Raw genomic sequence first — 18,262 nt, 5'->3', positions numbered from 1 at the left:
TGATATTTGATTCTATAAATGTGCATTCTGGTACCGGGTGAAGTTTTTGCTCCTTGTTATGCAGAATACCAGAGACGTCAACCACAGTGGTCCCCAGCCTTAAAATTCCATTAATTTAGAGGGAAATCACTGGGGGTTTTCCAGACAAACTAGAAAAAATACTATTTTGTAATAGAATTAACCTTGAAAAGGAATAAAAACTATTATTTTTACTATTACACTTCTGTTTTTCTAGAGAAAGTCATTTATAACTGAAGTTCTCTGTTTAACTATTTGTAGAGATCCTGAAGCCACTGAAGCCCCCCAGAATTACACACCAGAACTATACTGAGCATCTGGAAATGAAATAAAGGTGGAGATGGGGTTTGAAAACTTCCCAACATTAGGTAAATTGTGCAAGTTGTAAAATCAGCCTAGAAAAGAGCTCAATTTCTTTCTTCTCCAAATTTCAGCTGAATTCACACATTTAGTGTCAGTACACTCCAATTAGGTATGTTACATGTTCACTGCCTCCAAAATTTCTTGATTAAAAAGCAAAGGAGCTTAAAAGAATACCTTATTATTCATAAAATAGGATTCTAAAATACAAAAAAAAAAAAAAATCAAAAGCAATACATTTTGACTAGTGGATAGAACAGTTGAATACATCAACTGAAAACTGTGGGTGATTAAAGACAGAAATGTGAGAAAGTCATACACATGAGGGGGGAAAAAGTGATTAATATCTATACAGGCATATTTACATAGCATGTAGGCTTACTTTTATGAACAGCCATCTGCATATGGTTATATTAGCATACGTATGACACACACTGACACGGCAAAGACCAGCTCTTAGCAGCATATGCTGAGATTTCTCACAGTCCTACACATACAAATAAGAATTTGGTCTACAAAGTCTTTAGCTAAAACAGTCAACAACTTACTATACCATGTACTGCAAAACCAAAATTGATCCTAACTGGAGGACTATTATATACTGCAGAGTTAGCAATCCACACAATAGTTGACCTAAGAAGGTGCAGGCCTGTGCTGTGCTTGTCTATCTCTTAACTTTGCCCAGAAGGTCTATTCTGTATGAGTAATTCCAAGTGAAATACAAAAGCAAAGATTTCTAGCTTGTGTGAAGACCATATAGCAGAAAATTAACCTCACACATTGATCCATACTATCTAACACAAAAAATGTCATCAGCTATAGGATCAGCAAGGAATAGATGTTCTTTTCCTAGAGTGTATTTCTGCTTCATAAATCTTGAACACACTTATTAACTCTGATTATCTGTACGAATAATTTAGGTTGCTGGGAAAATGGGTTCAAGATTGAAGGACAGCATGTTAGTACTTAATTAAATATAGCTTATAGTGATGTCCACACATCCTTTTAAGCCTTCAATTCCAGACAACAGAACAAGGTCAAAATAAGTAACAGGTTTTTTGCTTAGGGATACTGAATTTCCAAAGATTTCACAGGGTCTTTACATACTGTAAAGATGTAACAGCAAAGATTGTTACCTCCTGATAGGAGAGGGACAAACAGAATCCTGTAGTGTTTAAGAGCAACACATGGACTGTTCTTCCTTGTTTCAGCAAGTTTGCAGATGATATCAAGCTGTTTGGCGAGGTAGACACACTGGAGGGGAGGGATGCCATCCAGAGGAACCTGGACAGGCTGGAGAGGTGGGCCCAAGCCAACCTCATGCAGTTCAACAAGGCCAAGTGCAAGGTCCTACATCTGGGTCAGAGCAATCCCAAGCACAAATACAGGCTGGGCGGGGAATGGCTGGAGAGCAGCCCTGAGTAGAAGGACCTGGGGATGCTGATTGACAGGAAGCTCAACATGAGACAGCAATGTGCAATTGCAGTCCAGAAGGCAAACCGTATCCTGGGCTCCATCAAAAAGAAGTGTGGCCAGCAGGTCAAAGGAGCTTATTCTGCCCCTCTACTCCACTCTCGTGAGACCCCACCTGGAGTACTGCATCCAGCTCTGGAGTCCCCAACATAAGAAGGACATGGACTTACTGGAGCATGTCCAGAGGAGAGCCACGAGGATGATCCAAGGGCTGGAGCACCTCCCCTATGAGGAGAGGCTGAAAGAGTTGGGGCTGTTCAGCCTGGAGAAGAGAAGGCTCCCAGGAGATCTTTTTGCAGCCTTCTAGTACCTAAAGGGGGCCTACAGGAGAGCTGGGGAATGACTTTTTACTAGGGCATGTAGCGATAGGACGAGGGTGAATGGCTTTAAACTGGAAGAGGGCAGGTTTAGATTAAATATTAGGAAGAAGTTTTTCACTTTGAGGGTGGTAAGGCACTGGAACAGGCTGCCCAGAGAGGTTGTTGAAGCCCCATCCCTGGAGGTGTTCAAGGCCAGGCTGGATGTGGTCTTGGGCAACCTGGTCTAGTGAGAGGTGGGGGGTTGGAACTCGATGATCTTCAAGGTCTTTTTCAACCTAAACCATTCTATGATTACTCACCCTTTCACCTCAGGAAAAGGCAGGTGAAAAATGCATACTGAATACCTCAGTATGCAAAGCCATGCATACTTCAGTCAATTTTTCAAAGCCAAAGGTTGTTTTCCTTGTTCACAGTGGTCTCTTCTGCCACCACAATAATGCAGAAAAGTTTCCAGACTGTTTCTCTTCTTCACAGGAAAAATTATCTTTTTATATAAAATAGAAAGAACATTGCAGTGATCTCTTTCATAAGCAGTTAAATGAGAGCCCACATGACTTAAGGTATTAAAATCATTCCCCAAATTATCTAGTAAACCTCTAGGAATTCTCACGAATGTATCCATGCTTGCCCTACATAAACAAATAACACACAGGAGGAACCTGACAAGCATGAACTCTGGGATGAGCAAAAGGTATAGGACAGCTGTACAGTATGTACACACGTACTACAAAATGTCATGAATCCACCTCTGCACCTGGAGTTGTTTGCAAGTTCAAGTACACAAGAATATAGTGTTAGTTCTTCTGGATATTTTTATCCATCTATACAAATGTATGTATTTGAACATATGAACTATTGTAAATTGATTGTACTCCCTTTTCCCCATAAAGATACATTTAGTTACTAAGGAATCCTTTATGCAAGAGTCTATTTAATGAGTTTAACATATTCTCTCACTTACCCATTCCTTCTGAATTTTGCCTTTTTTAAAAGCCCTACTGCTTTTAAAAAAACACTTCCCTCTTTTTTTTTTTTTTTTAAACTACTTGATTACTTTTAATTTGCAATGTCCTAGAAATAGCCTGGCTTCCTAATGTCCTTCAGAACTTCTATATGCACTAAGAACCAAGTGTCACGCCTGCAATCATCAAGCTGACACTTGTCATTGACTCAAAAGCTTTCAGAAGTTCCACAGCGAGCTGGTTTGTAAATTCACAGTAGCAAGAGGATTGCACCAGATTAGCACATTGGAAACTCTTCAAAAAAGAGCTAAGCATAAGCAATACTCAAATGAATGCCTGAATTATATTGCCATAGTTGCACTGTATATATTCTCTGCATCATGTATTTCAATAATGCATTCATTGCAAGCTTTCATGCTGAACACTGACAGTAAGGAAGTCAGTAAACTTTATCTGGAAAGAAGGTACATTGAGTTTCAAATAAAGACAAAATATTTGTTTAGATTGTTTAAATTTTCTCCAGCTGCTTCACTCATTGGTTAGGACTATTAAGGTATGTGAACTTCTCTGTCTTAGCCATTTAGGGGCAAAAAAACCCTTGTGATTGTTGTCATCACTTTGTGTACTTTTATATTTAATAAAAAATACTTGTTTTGCAAACCTGCTTTTCTGAGACATTATTGAAAAATCAATCCAATGCCTAGAAGCTAAAAAACAAAGATATTTGCCTCAGATTCCACAGATCTCTAAATGACGTGGAAGTAAAACATCCTGACAAAAGCTCAACCTGACACACTACCTGCAGTCTTTCCATGAACAGAAGAAAAAGTTGACACTTCTAAAAGTTAACCACAAAGTTAAAAGTTAACCACATACACAAGAACAAATTCCAAACCACATTTTTAAGACCTCAAGATTTTCTTTGTTTTTAAGCACTGCATTTTGTTTCTTATTTTACATTTTTTCTGTTACGAAAATAACAGGATTTTGCACAAAGCAACATACACAGGTGTCACCTAGGCACAATCTGCTGTTCTAGGAGAACCATTCTATGATTACTAATCTTCTTCCTACTACATGCACTGGTAAATATAAACTTAGTACCATGTGAAATAACACGAAACATGAATGTGAGTGCATATGGTATCACAAACTTTGTTTACATAGCAAGTAGCAAGGTGAATTAGAGCAGATTAGTAGATCAAACCATTTAATACCAATGCTCTTTACATCTTCCATTAGGTGTTATTTGAGGTTTATTTTAGACTAAGCCTTGTTCACTGGACCAAAAATGCAGTTCAAAGTTTTCTGATGGAAAGCTATCCTACAGATCTTTGCTCCCTTGACTGAAGAGTCTTCTCCTCTAGGAAGTGTCACGCTGTTCACTTCATCTGTTTCATGCAGATGACTAGCACACATCACCAGCAGGCTTCACCATAAAGTTTCTATATTCCCTGTCTTCCATATCTCTGGTCACAGAACCAAAAATAGACCAGTGCCCTCTTGCCGAGAAGGGACAGGATCATTCATTATGTTCTCAATGTCAATAAGCATCATGAGAGATGCTGCATACCCTTGCGCCCCACACCATAAGGTACACTCTGACAATGGTGCAGCACAGGCCTAATTTAATTCTGCTTTTACTGAATGCATAATGGAACCACAATGTACACTTGGTCATCTGAAAGACACTGGGCTATGTGGGACAAACACTGTGCAAATGTTCCCAATACCTTCCAAATTCAGGGCATCACTTTTAGTCTGAACCATCTGTGAGGACATCTTTGAGACCTTCCTTCAGACTGAAACACTGAACATGGCTTCTGCAGTACCTGTATGCTCAATTCTCTGCGCTCTTTGCTACAGGTGGCAGAAATGCACTTGTGTCAGGACTTTGCTCCTTCACTGAAGACAGTCATCAACCCAGAGAGCATTCAGAAGTGCATGGAGTGGCATGGGAGGAGTACCCCTGGACATCAATGTCTTTCAATCTGGAAAATGTTATGCAATGATTGAAAAGGAACTGATTCCCAATACTTCTCTCTGTCCTCAGTTTTCTTCTCCTCCACACTTGTGTGCTTCACACACTCCTTTGCTGCATTCAGTCCATTTTGTTTTGGGTAAACCTGGCTAATCCAACTATGCCTTACCCCAGCCCGCAGTGCCCTTCCCTTTACAACCTTTCCTCAGTGTGACTTGAGCCAGAGGAAGAGATAATATATTGTCAACAACCACTACCTTAACCACTGCATTTCAAAGAAACGGTATCATCCTGCATGATATTTGTTGTATGAGCAGTTGACTGCAGGGCAGGGACGGGATGGGACATGTGGCCAGAAGTACCAGCACCACTACCAACACAAGGCAGGTCCTTTATACATTGCATTTGAGGAAAGGAAGAGGCAGTGTGGCTGGGGCTTTGTGCAGTAGCCTAGGGGGGGCTGTGTTATCAAGGCACGCCATGTCTATGACTTATGCGGTTGCCAGGACTATGTCTGGCACACAGGCACAGCTGGGATGGAGCAAGTGGTCTCTGACGGAGCTTGCTGCTCCACAGAACTTCCCTTACAGCCCACAGCCTCTGGAGAATTGTCTCTCAAGGCACAGCAGCTCTCGCAGTCAATCCAGAGACTTAAACCACCTTTCCCCAGCTCTGTGATCAGTGCCCTAATTCTACCAGAAACCTCCTAAACACAGGCCCACCCTCAATACATGTATAGGAAAAGAGTACACACACTTACTCAGGCGGGCATCTGGACAACTGATTTTGCAGTTCCCATTTCTTGCTGTGGCACAGAGTGAGCCAAGGGCATGTTCCTGTGTGTTGTCTCGCGGGGATCCTCTGGGGGTTGCAGGTATGAGATGTGTGCAGTACTGTAGTCATGCTTTTCCCTGGACTTTTATCCCAGACTGTTGGTCCTGGGACTAAGGGTGTGGATGTCCTCACAAGCAGTGGGCTTGCAGAGTGTTCTCTCCTCCTCTGACAACCTGCTCAAGATCTCTGTGGTAGCAGCACATGTACCATGCATGTTTTACCCACATAATGAAGAACATGGTCTTCATCTACTTGAATGAATGCAACACTGCTTGTCAGTCCTCTCCCATTTGGTTGCAGGCTTGACATTAGCAACAGGGTGGTGCATCTGCTGGAGAAGCTTTTAGGCCTATCAGAGCACACGCTGTCAAGCTCCAGCTCAATATTCTGGAAGGTCAATGCAACGTTGTCAAGATTGCAAAAGGCAACAGTAGGAAAGGAGGAATTATTTTAATAATGTTATAAGAAAGATGTTCAAAAAGGAGGAACAGCAAAAGAAATAGGGCTGGTCAAGAGGATAGAAGCCAAAGCTTGGAAGAAATAAAGGAGCAGCTGAAAGTCAGAACAAGCAAACATTGGGTGGTCATTAGCAAATATGAAGTTGCACACGGCATTTGACCCTTTTGTATAGCACAAGAAGTACTTCAGAATAAGTTGGGAGCTCTTGACAGTTTTAAAGCTTTCTGTTGGCACATGTACTTTTCACTTGCTCTGGAGAACTTCACAGCAGTGCAGTCCCACTCTTTGGACCCAACCCTTTTATCCCAAGTGGCAAAGCTTCTGTTTAGATTTCTCTGTAAAAATGTCATTCATATGTCTAAAATGACTCTGTGAACCAAATCAATAAGCAAGGACAATGAGAGGACTTATTTCAGAACTGCACTATTGCCGTGATCTGAAATACCATGTAGACACACCCCTAATCGCCATTGCTTTTCTGGACTTGAGGATTCTTGACCTGCTTCAGGAGGTGTCTTCTGCTTGTGAGAATCTCACTTATAAGTTTATAGAGTGAACTTCAAGCAGTAAAGTATACTTCTAATTTCCAAAACAGGATGCAGGAAGCCATAGTCAGTTCTGTAGTGTTTGACACAGTGGCATCCAAACAATTTTGGAGGCAACCTCATGTTACTACAACTGCCCATGCTTCTTCAGTATCCCAAGGATTCAGAAACATAGTTACTCAAAATTCAGGCACAATCCCAGCACCAGCTACCCAACAGCAGCAGTGTATAAATTCATAACAGTGAAGCACATCTCAACAAATACCAACTTAACTGGTTGTGCAAACATCAAAGGATTGTTCTGATAATGCTTGTTCCTGAAAACAGTAACAATCCATTTCTGTTCTAGTATAGTCTTCACCATTTGTATGATGTATTAGCAAGAAGATGGAGAAAGTTTAATCATAATATACACTTCCTTATGCAGAACTTCTGCACTTATGATGGTCTGTAAACCAGTATATTCCCACCATCTCATGCTGACTCCTCTGCTCCACAAACACTGGGCACAGATGGTGCTCTAACAACTGCTACATTCACAATGTCATCAAAGCTTGCTTCATATGCTTTTTCATGCCCTCAGTATCTGGTACATTCACCATACTTTTGCAGTTCTTGTATGTTCTGCCATGAGTTACCATTAGATTTCCTTTAATGGTTCACACCACTACAAATCAACAGAGGTAATCAGCATGCCACGATAGCAGAGCTAAAACAACTTCTGCCCCTAGAACCATTGAAGAAGAACAATTACAAGGTCATCTTCACTCCACACAGTGTTGGAGAAGCTAGGATATATCCAGAATTCCTAATATCAGGTGAATGCAGGAAACCAAGTCTCAGCACACTTAAGAGCTAATAATGTCGGTACTTTTACATAAAATGTCTTTCACTATCACTGATGGATACTGGATTCACTCCTTGAAGAATAAAGAAGATGGTTCAGGCAACACTGTATCTTTTTGCCTGGCGATTAGAGAATCAACAGTAAGTTCTGAAAAAATAACAATGTAAGGTAGTGTGATTGCTTTTCTGAGCATCAAAGTTAGGATGCAGCAGGCCACTCTAAATGGACTAGTCTCCTCTCCACCTCACTGAGATTCATTCCCAAAGGAGAAAGACCAAGCCCGGAATGTCATCTGAGTCTTGGCTTCAGGTGCCTTGAGTGGTAGGGGGAGGAAAGAAGAGACAAGTCTCAAGAGTTCTGGCTCCAACCATAGAGTTTCCAATTGCCTCCAACTGAGATCCAGTAAGAATTTGTCATCCTCCTCTCCTAGATCCATAATAAAGGTAGTCTAATGGCCTGTGGCTGAAGCTCAACAACACAGGTACACTCAAAATCTGCCATTTCTAGGTCTGTTGTTTTGGAGCTCCTTTTCCCACTGACCATCACCAGTCACACACATGAAGTAGACAAGTTCAAAGGATAGTGCAGTAAGTTTTCCTTAAGAATTACTGTAACAGATGGGAGAGTATAAACACTGAAAATATACACATGGTTTAAATATATATGGCATGAAGTATGGGCAGGCATAAACAGGATCATCAACTGGAGGAGATGCTGCCTTTTCAAACATTGGCTTTTTAGAATGGATCATACCTCGTACAAAACCGTAGTATTCCCATGAAGAAGAGGCCCGTAGCAAATGTAGGAATGACCAACAACCCAGCCTAAATCAGAAGCTGCCCACCACACCTAAAATGAAATAAAAACATAAATATAGCGGGGAGTTTTTAAGCAGAGTTAAAAACAAATTACATGACATTTAAACAGAATTACCTCACCAGGTTCGAGTCCATATACAGCTGACATTGTCCAGTTCAGCATAACTGCATAGCCACCCGTTGGTCTGACAACACCCTAAATGAGAATATTTGAATATTTAAGATCATTTGAAGGATGCAATGATATTCCTGTCTTCAATGAAATTTTGGGGTTTTAGCAGCAATAGACTTAAAGTTGTCCAGTTCCAACACTTCTCACTTAAGAAAAGGATCCATTCAGACAAGGACATGCTTTTGTTAGCAATCCCACTGAAGAAGTAATTTTGGGAAACAAACAAACAAACAAAAAAACAAACATACAATAAAACAAACATAAAAACCCAACACAAGGACTAGATGACAATAGTTTTCAGAAGATAACTAATAAAGACTAGAATTCTCTCATTAAAGTCAGATATGCAAATACTTAGTCAACATATGCTGACAAAAATAAGACATTGAGTATTTACCTCACTTAAACTGTGGCCATCTAAATGCTAGGCATGTTTTAAATTAATTGTGTAGTCTCTCTGTATGATCACTGGAAAAGAGGAGCACCTGCAGAATAGCCGATCCCTAAAATAAATGGGGCAAATTACTCCCTGAAATGTACCCCTCTTTCAGCACTGATTCTTTATAAAGATGTCAGAAAATTGTCTTAAGCCAGATGTTTATTTTTTAAAGGTTTAATATCTAGCCTGAGGTATACATACAAATGCAAAATTAACATCCCAGTCTTAGTCTAAAAGAGGGATTTGAAAATTAGAACGAGAGAGTATCAATAGCGTCATGCACCTTGGTAAGCCAAAAACTGGCTCTGGAACACCATTAATGGGAAAAATTTTGAAATATTTTGCAATAATTGTAAGTTTAATACACATTTCATCATCGTCTAGTACACTGTTTCTAGAAGAATTATGTAAACTATGTCCTGATGTCCTGAACTAAAATTCAGGTGAGACTCATCTGACCAAACAAACGTCTACAGCGCAGACATTACAGCTATCTGTCTGTGCTAGGCATGGAACGTTCTCCTTATGTCGTTAATTGAATGAAAAAGGCACTTTCAGGCCTTGTCCAAGAAATAAGGGACTGTAGAGACACATTAACTCATTTTCAGATTGCCACAGGGGAGAATGGTTAACTAACACTTCACATATTTCAGAAAGCAGATTGCCTTTACTAGTCTCAGCTTCTAACTTAGTCACTGCTTCGAGATTAATAAAAGGTTTGCTACAAAGTCATAACTGAGTAATTTTACTTGCATGACGATCTAAAAGCAAGTTCCTTAAATGAATAAAAAAGTTATTTTATTCATTAAGTTACTCATTGTAGCTTAGTGCTAGCTGACAATCTCCCTCTTACAAGGGTGATTCATTTAAGATGTCTGTATTTTTCTCTGGACAACCAACACAGTGAAGTAAACTTCTGAGAACTTTTATCTCTGAGATATTATGTTTTGAAACTAACAGTCAAGGAAAATACCTGTTGTAACATAAGACCTTATCATGGGCCTTTCAATAATATAATTAAATAATTCAAGAGACATATGTTGCTTTAAAATGCCCACGTTCAAGGCAAAAGCAGAAGACATTTTTCTCAGCAAAACTTATGTTTGTTTTCCCTTACCTCCCCATAGATTCTGAACTTTATAGGCCACATCATTAAATCATTTTCTAGTAGTAGTCTAAGCACTGCCATATCCAGGGATGTGTGATACTGTCACTGAATTCGTGGTGGTAAGACCACTGCCACAAAATTATATTCAGCTTGTCTTCTACACCTTAAAAGAGAATTGTAAGTGCCAAGGAAACACTCAAGAGTTCGCTTTTAAAGCGAGGTCTTTTAAAAGCAGATCATTAAGACTAATCAATAGTTGAAAGCAAACTTTTTTCAAAGAACTTCCTATGTTACTTTTCACTTACTCAATCTAAACTTTCATTTTCATGGGAATTATGTTCTCAGAACTGTTCAATAGCACAAGCCTTCAGAATACGCTTAATTCTATTTAATCTGTAATGTCCTTCATTACATCTTATCTATGGGAAGATCAGCTAATATGTAAATAATGAATAAGCAAAGACTATTCAGCAATAGATGCATCACACAAGTGATATATTAACCAATCTTGCCATTAAGTGACTATACTACACTCATTTCAAATAGTTAAAACACAGAAGATATTAATTGATAAAAGACATTCTGCTGTCCTCAAAGGTTCATACGGTACAAACATTTTGAAGTAAATGCAGTTTATCTTTATATTACTATAATTTAAATAAACAAACACGATTTATTCCTAGACACTGACTTTAAAGCAGTGAAATGTGAATAAATGAGATCAAACCATTTCTAGCCCTGAGCTCTGGCAAACAGTTTCAAACTTTCTAAGTAAATATTTTCTCAAGTGGAACTGCAAATAGGTTGATCACAGACTCTTAGACTACAGACAGTCCTTTACCTTGGGCAAGCCTGTTGTTCCAGATGTATACAGAATATAAAGGGGATGGTCTGAGGGAACGGAGACGCATCTATAACACCGTGCTTTTGCAAGCTCTTCTTCCCAGTCAAGATCACGACCTGGGGCAAGAGGAACATGGCCCTGCTCATTGCAAAACACAAAAGTGTCAAAAGAAAAACAGATGGAATAAATGGAAGAGAATGAAAAAACATGTACTATTCAATTTTCTGTACAGTGATCTCTCTGTTGCATTAGTTCTACTTACTATTTAAATCTTATGAATATAAAGTTCCCCCATAAAATTCAAAAACAAACTACAACAGATATACTAAAAATTTTACTTTTAAATGAGAAAAGGCATGTGTACTACATACACACCTGAAAGTTAACATAAAGGCACAAAAACTGTACACCCACCAAATTAGGTCGCTTGTAAATGAGAACTTTATCAGGTTTGCTCTGTACCCTTGCCAATGCTCCTTCTAGGAGGGATATGTATTCCACTTTCCTTTTCGGTTCTACTCCAAAACTTGCTGTTACAATAAGTTTCGGCTAAAATAAAGAAGTTTGACTGTTAATATATACATTTGCAATATATTTTATATATGTAACCTAATAACATGTTTTCCATTAAATTCTTTGATTAAAGATGCTCAATGTATAAAATCTATCTTCACATAATTAGAAACAGGGGTTTAGATCAGTTTTCTAAGGACATCAAGTTTATGTGATCTTGCTGTCCATGCATCTGTTTTTTGTTCAGGAGCACACTAATAACTTCTGACACTCTTCACCATTTTCAACCAAATTTGAGTAAGAAACAAACAGTACTAAGTTCTTGTAAACTGCACAAAAAGTAATGAACAGAGAGAAAAACCCATCTCCATCTTAGCCCCTCCATTAAGGAAAAGTGATGAGCGATGTCAACAATTATCTGTCCTGTTTAGCCTGCTTTCTAATTATCTGCCTGCGCCCAATGGGATATTTCAAAACTAGCTGTAGGATTTTGCTGGCTCTTTTCCAGTCTGCAGTTAAATAGCAAGGGAGGGAAAAAAGGAAAAAGAGGAAAAAGAAGGCAAACAATAGATGACAGGAAACTAGACATACAGGAAGAGAATAAGCTAAAGTCCTGAGGCACACGAGGGAAGCACAGCTAGAGTATTTCAAGTGATGGTTGCAGGATTTAGCATGCAAAAGCACTAAAACTCAGAATTCCATAGTTCTGGGGGGGTTTTAAAATAATTTGTTTCCAAATGTGGATTTAGTATCTTTATCATTAAATTAACCTCAGGTTTTATGTAAGATTTCCTAAGCCAAGAAATCTGCATGCAAACTATTTTGACTCGGGTCCCAAGATCAGTAATTTTATTTCTCATATTTCAGGAAATAAAAGGTAGCACCAAAGAAACTATGTGTTACAACACGTTTTAATTGGAGAAAAATGAGTCTTCAATCTCCTTGCTTTTGGAGTTTTAGAAGTATATTTATCTTGTGTCCCTCAGTTTGATCAAGCTAGTTTACTAATTGTATGCATTAGCATAAATCTCATTAAGTAGGCACAAACCGCAATGCCACAGTTAAGGCTGCATTAAACTCAGCACAGAAAGCAGAGATTAAATTGTTTTCTTGTGCAATAATAAAATGTTTCCTGTCCAAATCTGCCACTCTGGGAAGTTTGCTAATTAGTGTGTATACAAAATAAAGATTTCAAATGAGCTTTAAAATTTCAGCTTTTGTCATCTTTCTCATTTGGGATGCACTGATTTTAATAAAAGATGATACAATACAATGCAGTTAAACTCAAAATTCACCTGGAGGCTACCCTGAAATTAGACTGTAATTAATGTAGGATATTAACACAGTTCTATTCAATTGTTAAGATGAAAGACTGTTGTCAACACCAGGTTTACAGTCATTTGTAAATGGTGCCACCTCTGCTCATCAACTGCTTTGTATGCAGTAAGGAAGTCTAAAAATAACCTAACCACTACTAAATTGGCTAAGGTGATGCATTTCCCAAGCGAGGGCTGCCACTTGGAAGCATCATGGATTGCTCTGTGCAAATCACAGGTCCATTACTGGCTTTAATTGTTTTTTTCTAATGTTTTACCTCTCTGCCTACTGGACATTACTTCCTCTGCATCTCTGTTCCCATATGGCTTTTATACACCCATTTCCCATCTCTTCTGTGGATCCATGTAGTCCTGCACGGTAACATCAGACAGAAATATAACTAGTTTGAAGGAAAACCAGGAAAGTTCAAAGGTTTGATGGAGAAGGAATGCCAGCAATAGTGAGCTGTAGAAAAAAAAACTAATATGAAGAAGTCGAAATGAGATAAAGCAAGGCCCAATAGTACCAGATCAATGATTTTATTTTGTTGTAAAGACTCTTCCTACAAATTCTTCGATGTCTTTAATAGCATATGAGGCAAAGTTTAGAAAAAGCATTATACATTTTATTGGGCCAGCTAATAAAGCTGCAAAAAGCCCAAATTGAAAACCAAGAAGCACGGGGGCACAAAATGTCAGGAGTGTCATGAAGATATTTACTGGCAGATCCAGCACTCAGGCCCTCATTATTCAACACACAAAGCTCTTTCCTCTTTATGCCCCAGCCACACATCTGATCACACACCTATGCTCAAACTTACTGCACTTTTGTTGCACCTCACTCCTCCTCAAAAACAGTTACATGCATTTTAAAGAAATCCAGTGCTTATGCAGTCATTATATAGCTCTGCTGTGCCTGCTGGTACTGCACTGGCTTTGTGGTTAGAAGAGACATGTCAGACTGCCTTGCACATTAAATTTTGCCAGATATTATACACTGCTCTAAAGAAAGAGACCTGAATCATACTATACAAGTAGTTAAAAATGAAACACAAGATAATGCCTTCTTATCTACAATACATATTCCAAAAATAAACACTGCTTCAAGACAAGAAAAGGCTGGACTGCAACTATTATAACGCAACTGTGCATCTTAAGTACCAGCAGCTGAGCTTGCTGCCTAATCACTCAAAAGGTTTGATCATCTTATGATGAGAAGTAGAGGTAACCATTCATAGCCATACCAGTGCAAAAGAACGATGTCTTATTCAGATAAACTATTACAAAATATGAGCTGATTTTTTCAAGGAGGTCTTATTAAAATTTCCGAATGTGTCAACTGTAAATAAGTGAAGAAAACAGTATTTCTGACCTCAATGAAAGATAGTAACAGTTTTGAGTAACTTGGGTGTCTCATACATTTTGTATTTCAAAGAATTGTTGCTCACTTGCAAATCACAATACTGCTCTAGTGAAGCATCTTCAAATAACATATCTGAAAAACTCCAACTTGTATTTTATTTTACAGGGTTTGGACTTAAAATCTAAAAAGTCCTCTGGAATTGCTATATAATTATTGTGACTGAAAAAACCACAAGAAAATTTGATTGTTGATGACCTAGCAACTACCCTATTAAATAGGTGTATAAGCGTATTTTTCTTAAGTAGCCTTCTCAGTTTTCCTAGTTTATTAAGATAAAGTGCTTAAACAGATGTCATGTTACTTTCTCAAAATATAGTTAATGTCCTTTTCCATCTACTGGAAAAGCAGCACGGTGAGCTGTAGGCAATCCAGGAGACTCCTCAAATGCATTCAGGATAACTTCTTAAACCAGGTAATAGACAGCCCTACCTGAGGGGATGCGATACTGGACCTGTTGGTCACCAACACAAGTGAGCTAATCGGTGACATCAATACTGGAGGCAGCATGTGCTGCAGTGATCATGCATTGGTGGAGTTCACAGTCCTGAGGGATATGGGTCAGGCAAAAAGTAAAGTAAAGTCAGGACCCTGAATTTTAGGAAAACAAAATTCCAGCTGTTCAAGGAGCTAGTCAACAGGACCACCTGGGAAGCTGCCCTCAGGGAGCAGAATAGAGCTCACAGATCTTTAAGGATGCTTTATGAACATAAGAGTTCTTGATCCCCTGGTGTAAGAAATCAGGAAAGGAAGGCAAGAGTCTGGCATGCCTTAGTCAAGACCTGCTGGTCAAACTACAGGGCAAGAAAGAGATGCACAGGCAGTGGAAGCGGGGAAGAGTATAGGGACAGTGCCCGGTTGTGTAGGGACGGGGTCAGGAAGGACAAAGTGCAGCCGGAACTGAACTTGCAAGGGACGCAAAGAATAATAAGGGCTTCTACAGGAATGTCAGCCAGAAAAGTAAGGTCAAAGAAAGCATACTCCCCCTGATGAACAAGACTGGCAAACTGGTAACAATGAATGAGCAGAAAGCTGAGGTACTCAACAACTTTTTTGCCTCAGTTTTCACTGGCAACCTCTCTTCCCACATCTCTCGAGTAGATGGACTGCAAGACAGGGACTGGAGGAGAAAAACCCCTCCCACTGTAAGAGAAGATCAGGTTCATGACCACCTGAGGAACCTGAATACAGAAGTCTATGGGATGTGACAAGATGCATCCCAGAGTCCTGAGGGAATTGGCTGATGTAGTTGCCAAATTATTCTCCAGGATACTTGAAAAGTCATGGCAGTCAGGTGAAGTCCCTCATAGCTGGAAAAAGGGAAACATTGCACCCATTTTTAAAAAGGGTATAAAGGGTAAAAAGGAGGGTAAAAAGGGTAGAAAGGAGGACCCTGGGAACTACCAACCTGTCAGCCTCACCTCTGTGCCTGGGAAGATCACAGAACAGATCCTCCTAAAAGCTATGCTAAGGGACGTGGAGGACAGGGACGTGATTCTAGACAGCTAGCATGGCTTCACCAAGGTCAAGTCCTGCCTAACCAACCTAGTGATCTTCCGTGATGGAGTGACATCAGTGGGCAAGGGGAGAGCTACGGCTGTCATCTATGTGGACTTCTGTAAGGCCTTTGACATAGTTCCCCACAATATCCTTCTCTCTAAATTGGAGAGATATGGATTTGATGGGTGGACTGTTCGGTGGATGAGGAATTGGTTAGATGGTCACATCCACAGAGTAGTGGTCAACAGCTCAACATCCAGATGGAGGTCCATGACAAGTGGTGTCCCTCAGGGGTACATATTGGGACCAGTACTGTTTAACACCTTAATCAATGACATAGGCAGTGGGATTGAATGCCCCCTCAGCAAGTTTGCCAATGACACCAAGCTGAATGGTGGGGTTAACAAGCCTGAGGGATGAGATGACATCCACAGGGACCTGGACAAGCTTGAGATGTGAGCCCATGTGAACCTCATGAGGTTCAATAAGGCCAAGGGCAAGGTCCTGCATGTGGGTCGAGGCAATCCCAAGCACAAATACAAGCTGGGGGATGAAGGGATTGAGAGCAGCTGTGCCAAGAAGAACTTGGGGTGTTGGTGGATGAAAAGCTGGACATGAACTGGCAATGTGCACTTGCAGCCCAGAAAGCCAACCACATATTAGGCTGCATCAAAAGAAGCGTGGCCAGCAGGCTGAGGGACATGATTTGCCCCCACTGCTCTGCTCTTGTGAGATCCCATCCAGAGTACTGTGTCCGGCTCTGGAGCCCCCAACGTAAGAAGGACATGGACCTGTTGGAGCGAGCAAGTCCATGGGAGGGCCACAAAGATGATCAGAGGGCTGGTACACCTCTCCTACGAAGAAAGACTGAGAGAGTTGCAGTTGTTCACCCTGGAGAAGAGAAGGCTGCAGGGAGATCTTATAGCAGCCTTTCAGTACCTAAAGGGGGCCTACAGGAAAGATGGGGAGGGACTCTTTATCAGGGAGTGTAGCGATAGGACAAGGGGTAAGTTTTAGACTGAAAGAGGGCAGATTTAGATTAGATATGAAAAAGAAATTTTTTACAATGAGGGTGGTGAAACACTGGCATAGGTTAACCCAAAGTGGTGGTAGATGCCCCATCCCTGGAAGTGTTCAAGGTCATGCTGGACGGGGCTCTGAGCAACCTGATCTAGTGGAAGATGTCCCTGCTTATTGCAGGGGATGTTGGACTAGACCTTTAAAGGTCCCTTCCAACCCAAAGTATTCTATGAAAGTATCTATTGTTTCAATATTGCAAACTGTATATTCCCAGATTCAGGTGAAAAGAAAGATGACAAGAAATGCCTGTTCTCATGCTCTGTATCACTTCATCACAATTCACCACAGAATGTCTGTAACCGCCAATACCTGACAAGAGTAGAAATTATCAGCTGCAGGACTTTGCAGCATTCCCAGACCTATTTAAAATTCAAGATAAATTAACGTAAGATGGTACAGTATATGTACCTTTTCATAGTCACTAGAAAGTGCTTGTTATTTCTTTTACTTAGATCTTCCAATAAAATGTGAAGTTTGACCTTTCTACCACAAGAGCTTCTCTCAGCCAGCTTTCCATTGCATGTCTTTAACTCTTTCTAATTAATCTTACCAACATTAGGTCCTGTATGGCAGCATCTAAACCAATTCACATAAAAGCCTAACAGAAAGGCTAGGTTTTTTTGAGACTGCTTCATTTAACTGAGTTCAGCAGCATACCATATATCACAGCTATGTATATACATATTTTAAAGATAATCTCAATAGCGTGCAGGTCACTTATCAAGAAAGCTTTACTGTGTTCCAACGTGGGTGCATGTTTTGATATTTAGATTTAGGATGCACCTCTCCTCTTTAGTTACACTTTCATTACACATCAGATGGACCAAAAATCATCCACAATATTTAGATCTGCCTCTTAAAGAAACAAAAAGGTAATGTAAATTAGGATTTAATCCATGGCCTGCAGCTAATAATTCTATAGCTAACCCTTCGAAACACTCGCTATGTGACCTTGGGTAAATCACTTAAAACTTTCTCTGTTTTCTTTGTAATGCATCAAGCAAGAATTATGATTACTATGTTGTCTCTTTGTTCCTCAGAGAAAACCCATTGTGATTAATTAGTTAATATTTGCAAAATACTCTAGAAGTAAACATGCTAGATTATTTGTATTGTAGCAACCTTCATTTTAAAAGTTTAGCATTTTTTTCTTCTACATTATTTTTCCCTAATTCTATGAGTTAAAATCAATTTTTATAGCTTGTTAAAAAAGTGGGGGAGTGGGAAGAAAGACAGGGAAAACTATGGAGCTG

The 18,262-nt window shown here is 39.7% G+C and overlaps 1 protein-coding gene across 1 annotated transcript in view; it reads right to left on the bottom strand.

The window, feature by feature from the left end:
- The window catches only part of ACSS3 (acyl-CoA synthetase short chain family member 3), a 70,010-nt gene extending 58,330 nt beyond the window's left edge, over nt 1-11,680 (bottom strand). Inside the window, exons 1-4 of the mRNA XM_082498384.1 lie at nt 11,595-11,680; nt 11,178-11,318; nt 8,733-8,813; nt 8,553-8,648 (exon numbers count right to left, since the gene is read on the bottom strand). Coding sequence (XP_082354510.1) covers nt 8,553-8,648; nt 8,733-8,780 — 144 coding nt within the window. The 5' untranslated portion in view covers nt 8,781-8,813; nt 11,178-11,318; nt 11,595-11,680. The remainder of the gene's footprint in view (nt 1-8,552; nt 8,649-8,732; nt 8,814-11,177; nt 11,319-11,594) is intronic.
- Nucleotides 11,681-18,262: the final 6,582 nt, after the last annotated feature.

Source organism: Vanellus vanellus, assembly GCF_965231255.1.
Source record: "Vanellus vanellus genome assembly, chromosome: 1".
Lineage (NCBI taxonomy): Eukaryota > Metazoa > Chordata > Aves > Charadriiformes > Charadriidae > Vanellus > Vanellus vanellus.
Note: the sequence above shows the minus strand (reverse complement) of the source record. Positions and strands in the feature narration are given on the sequence as shown.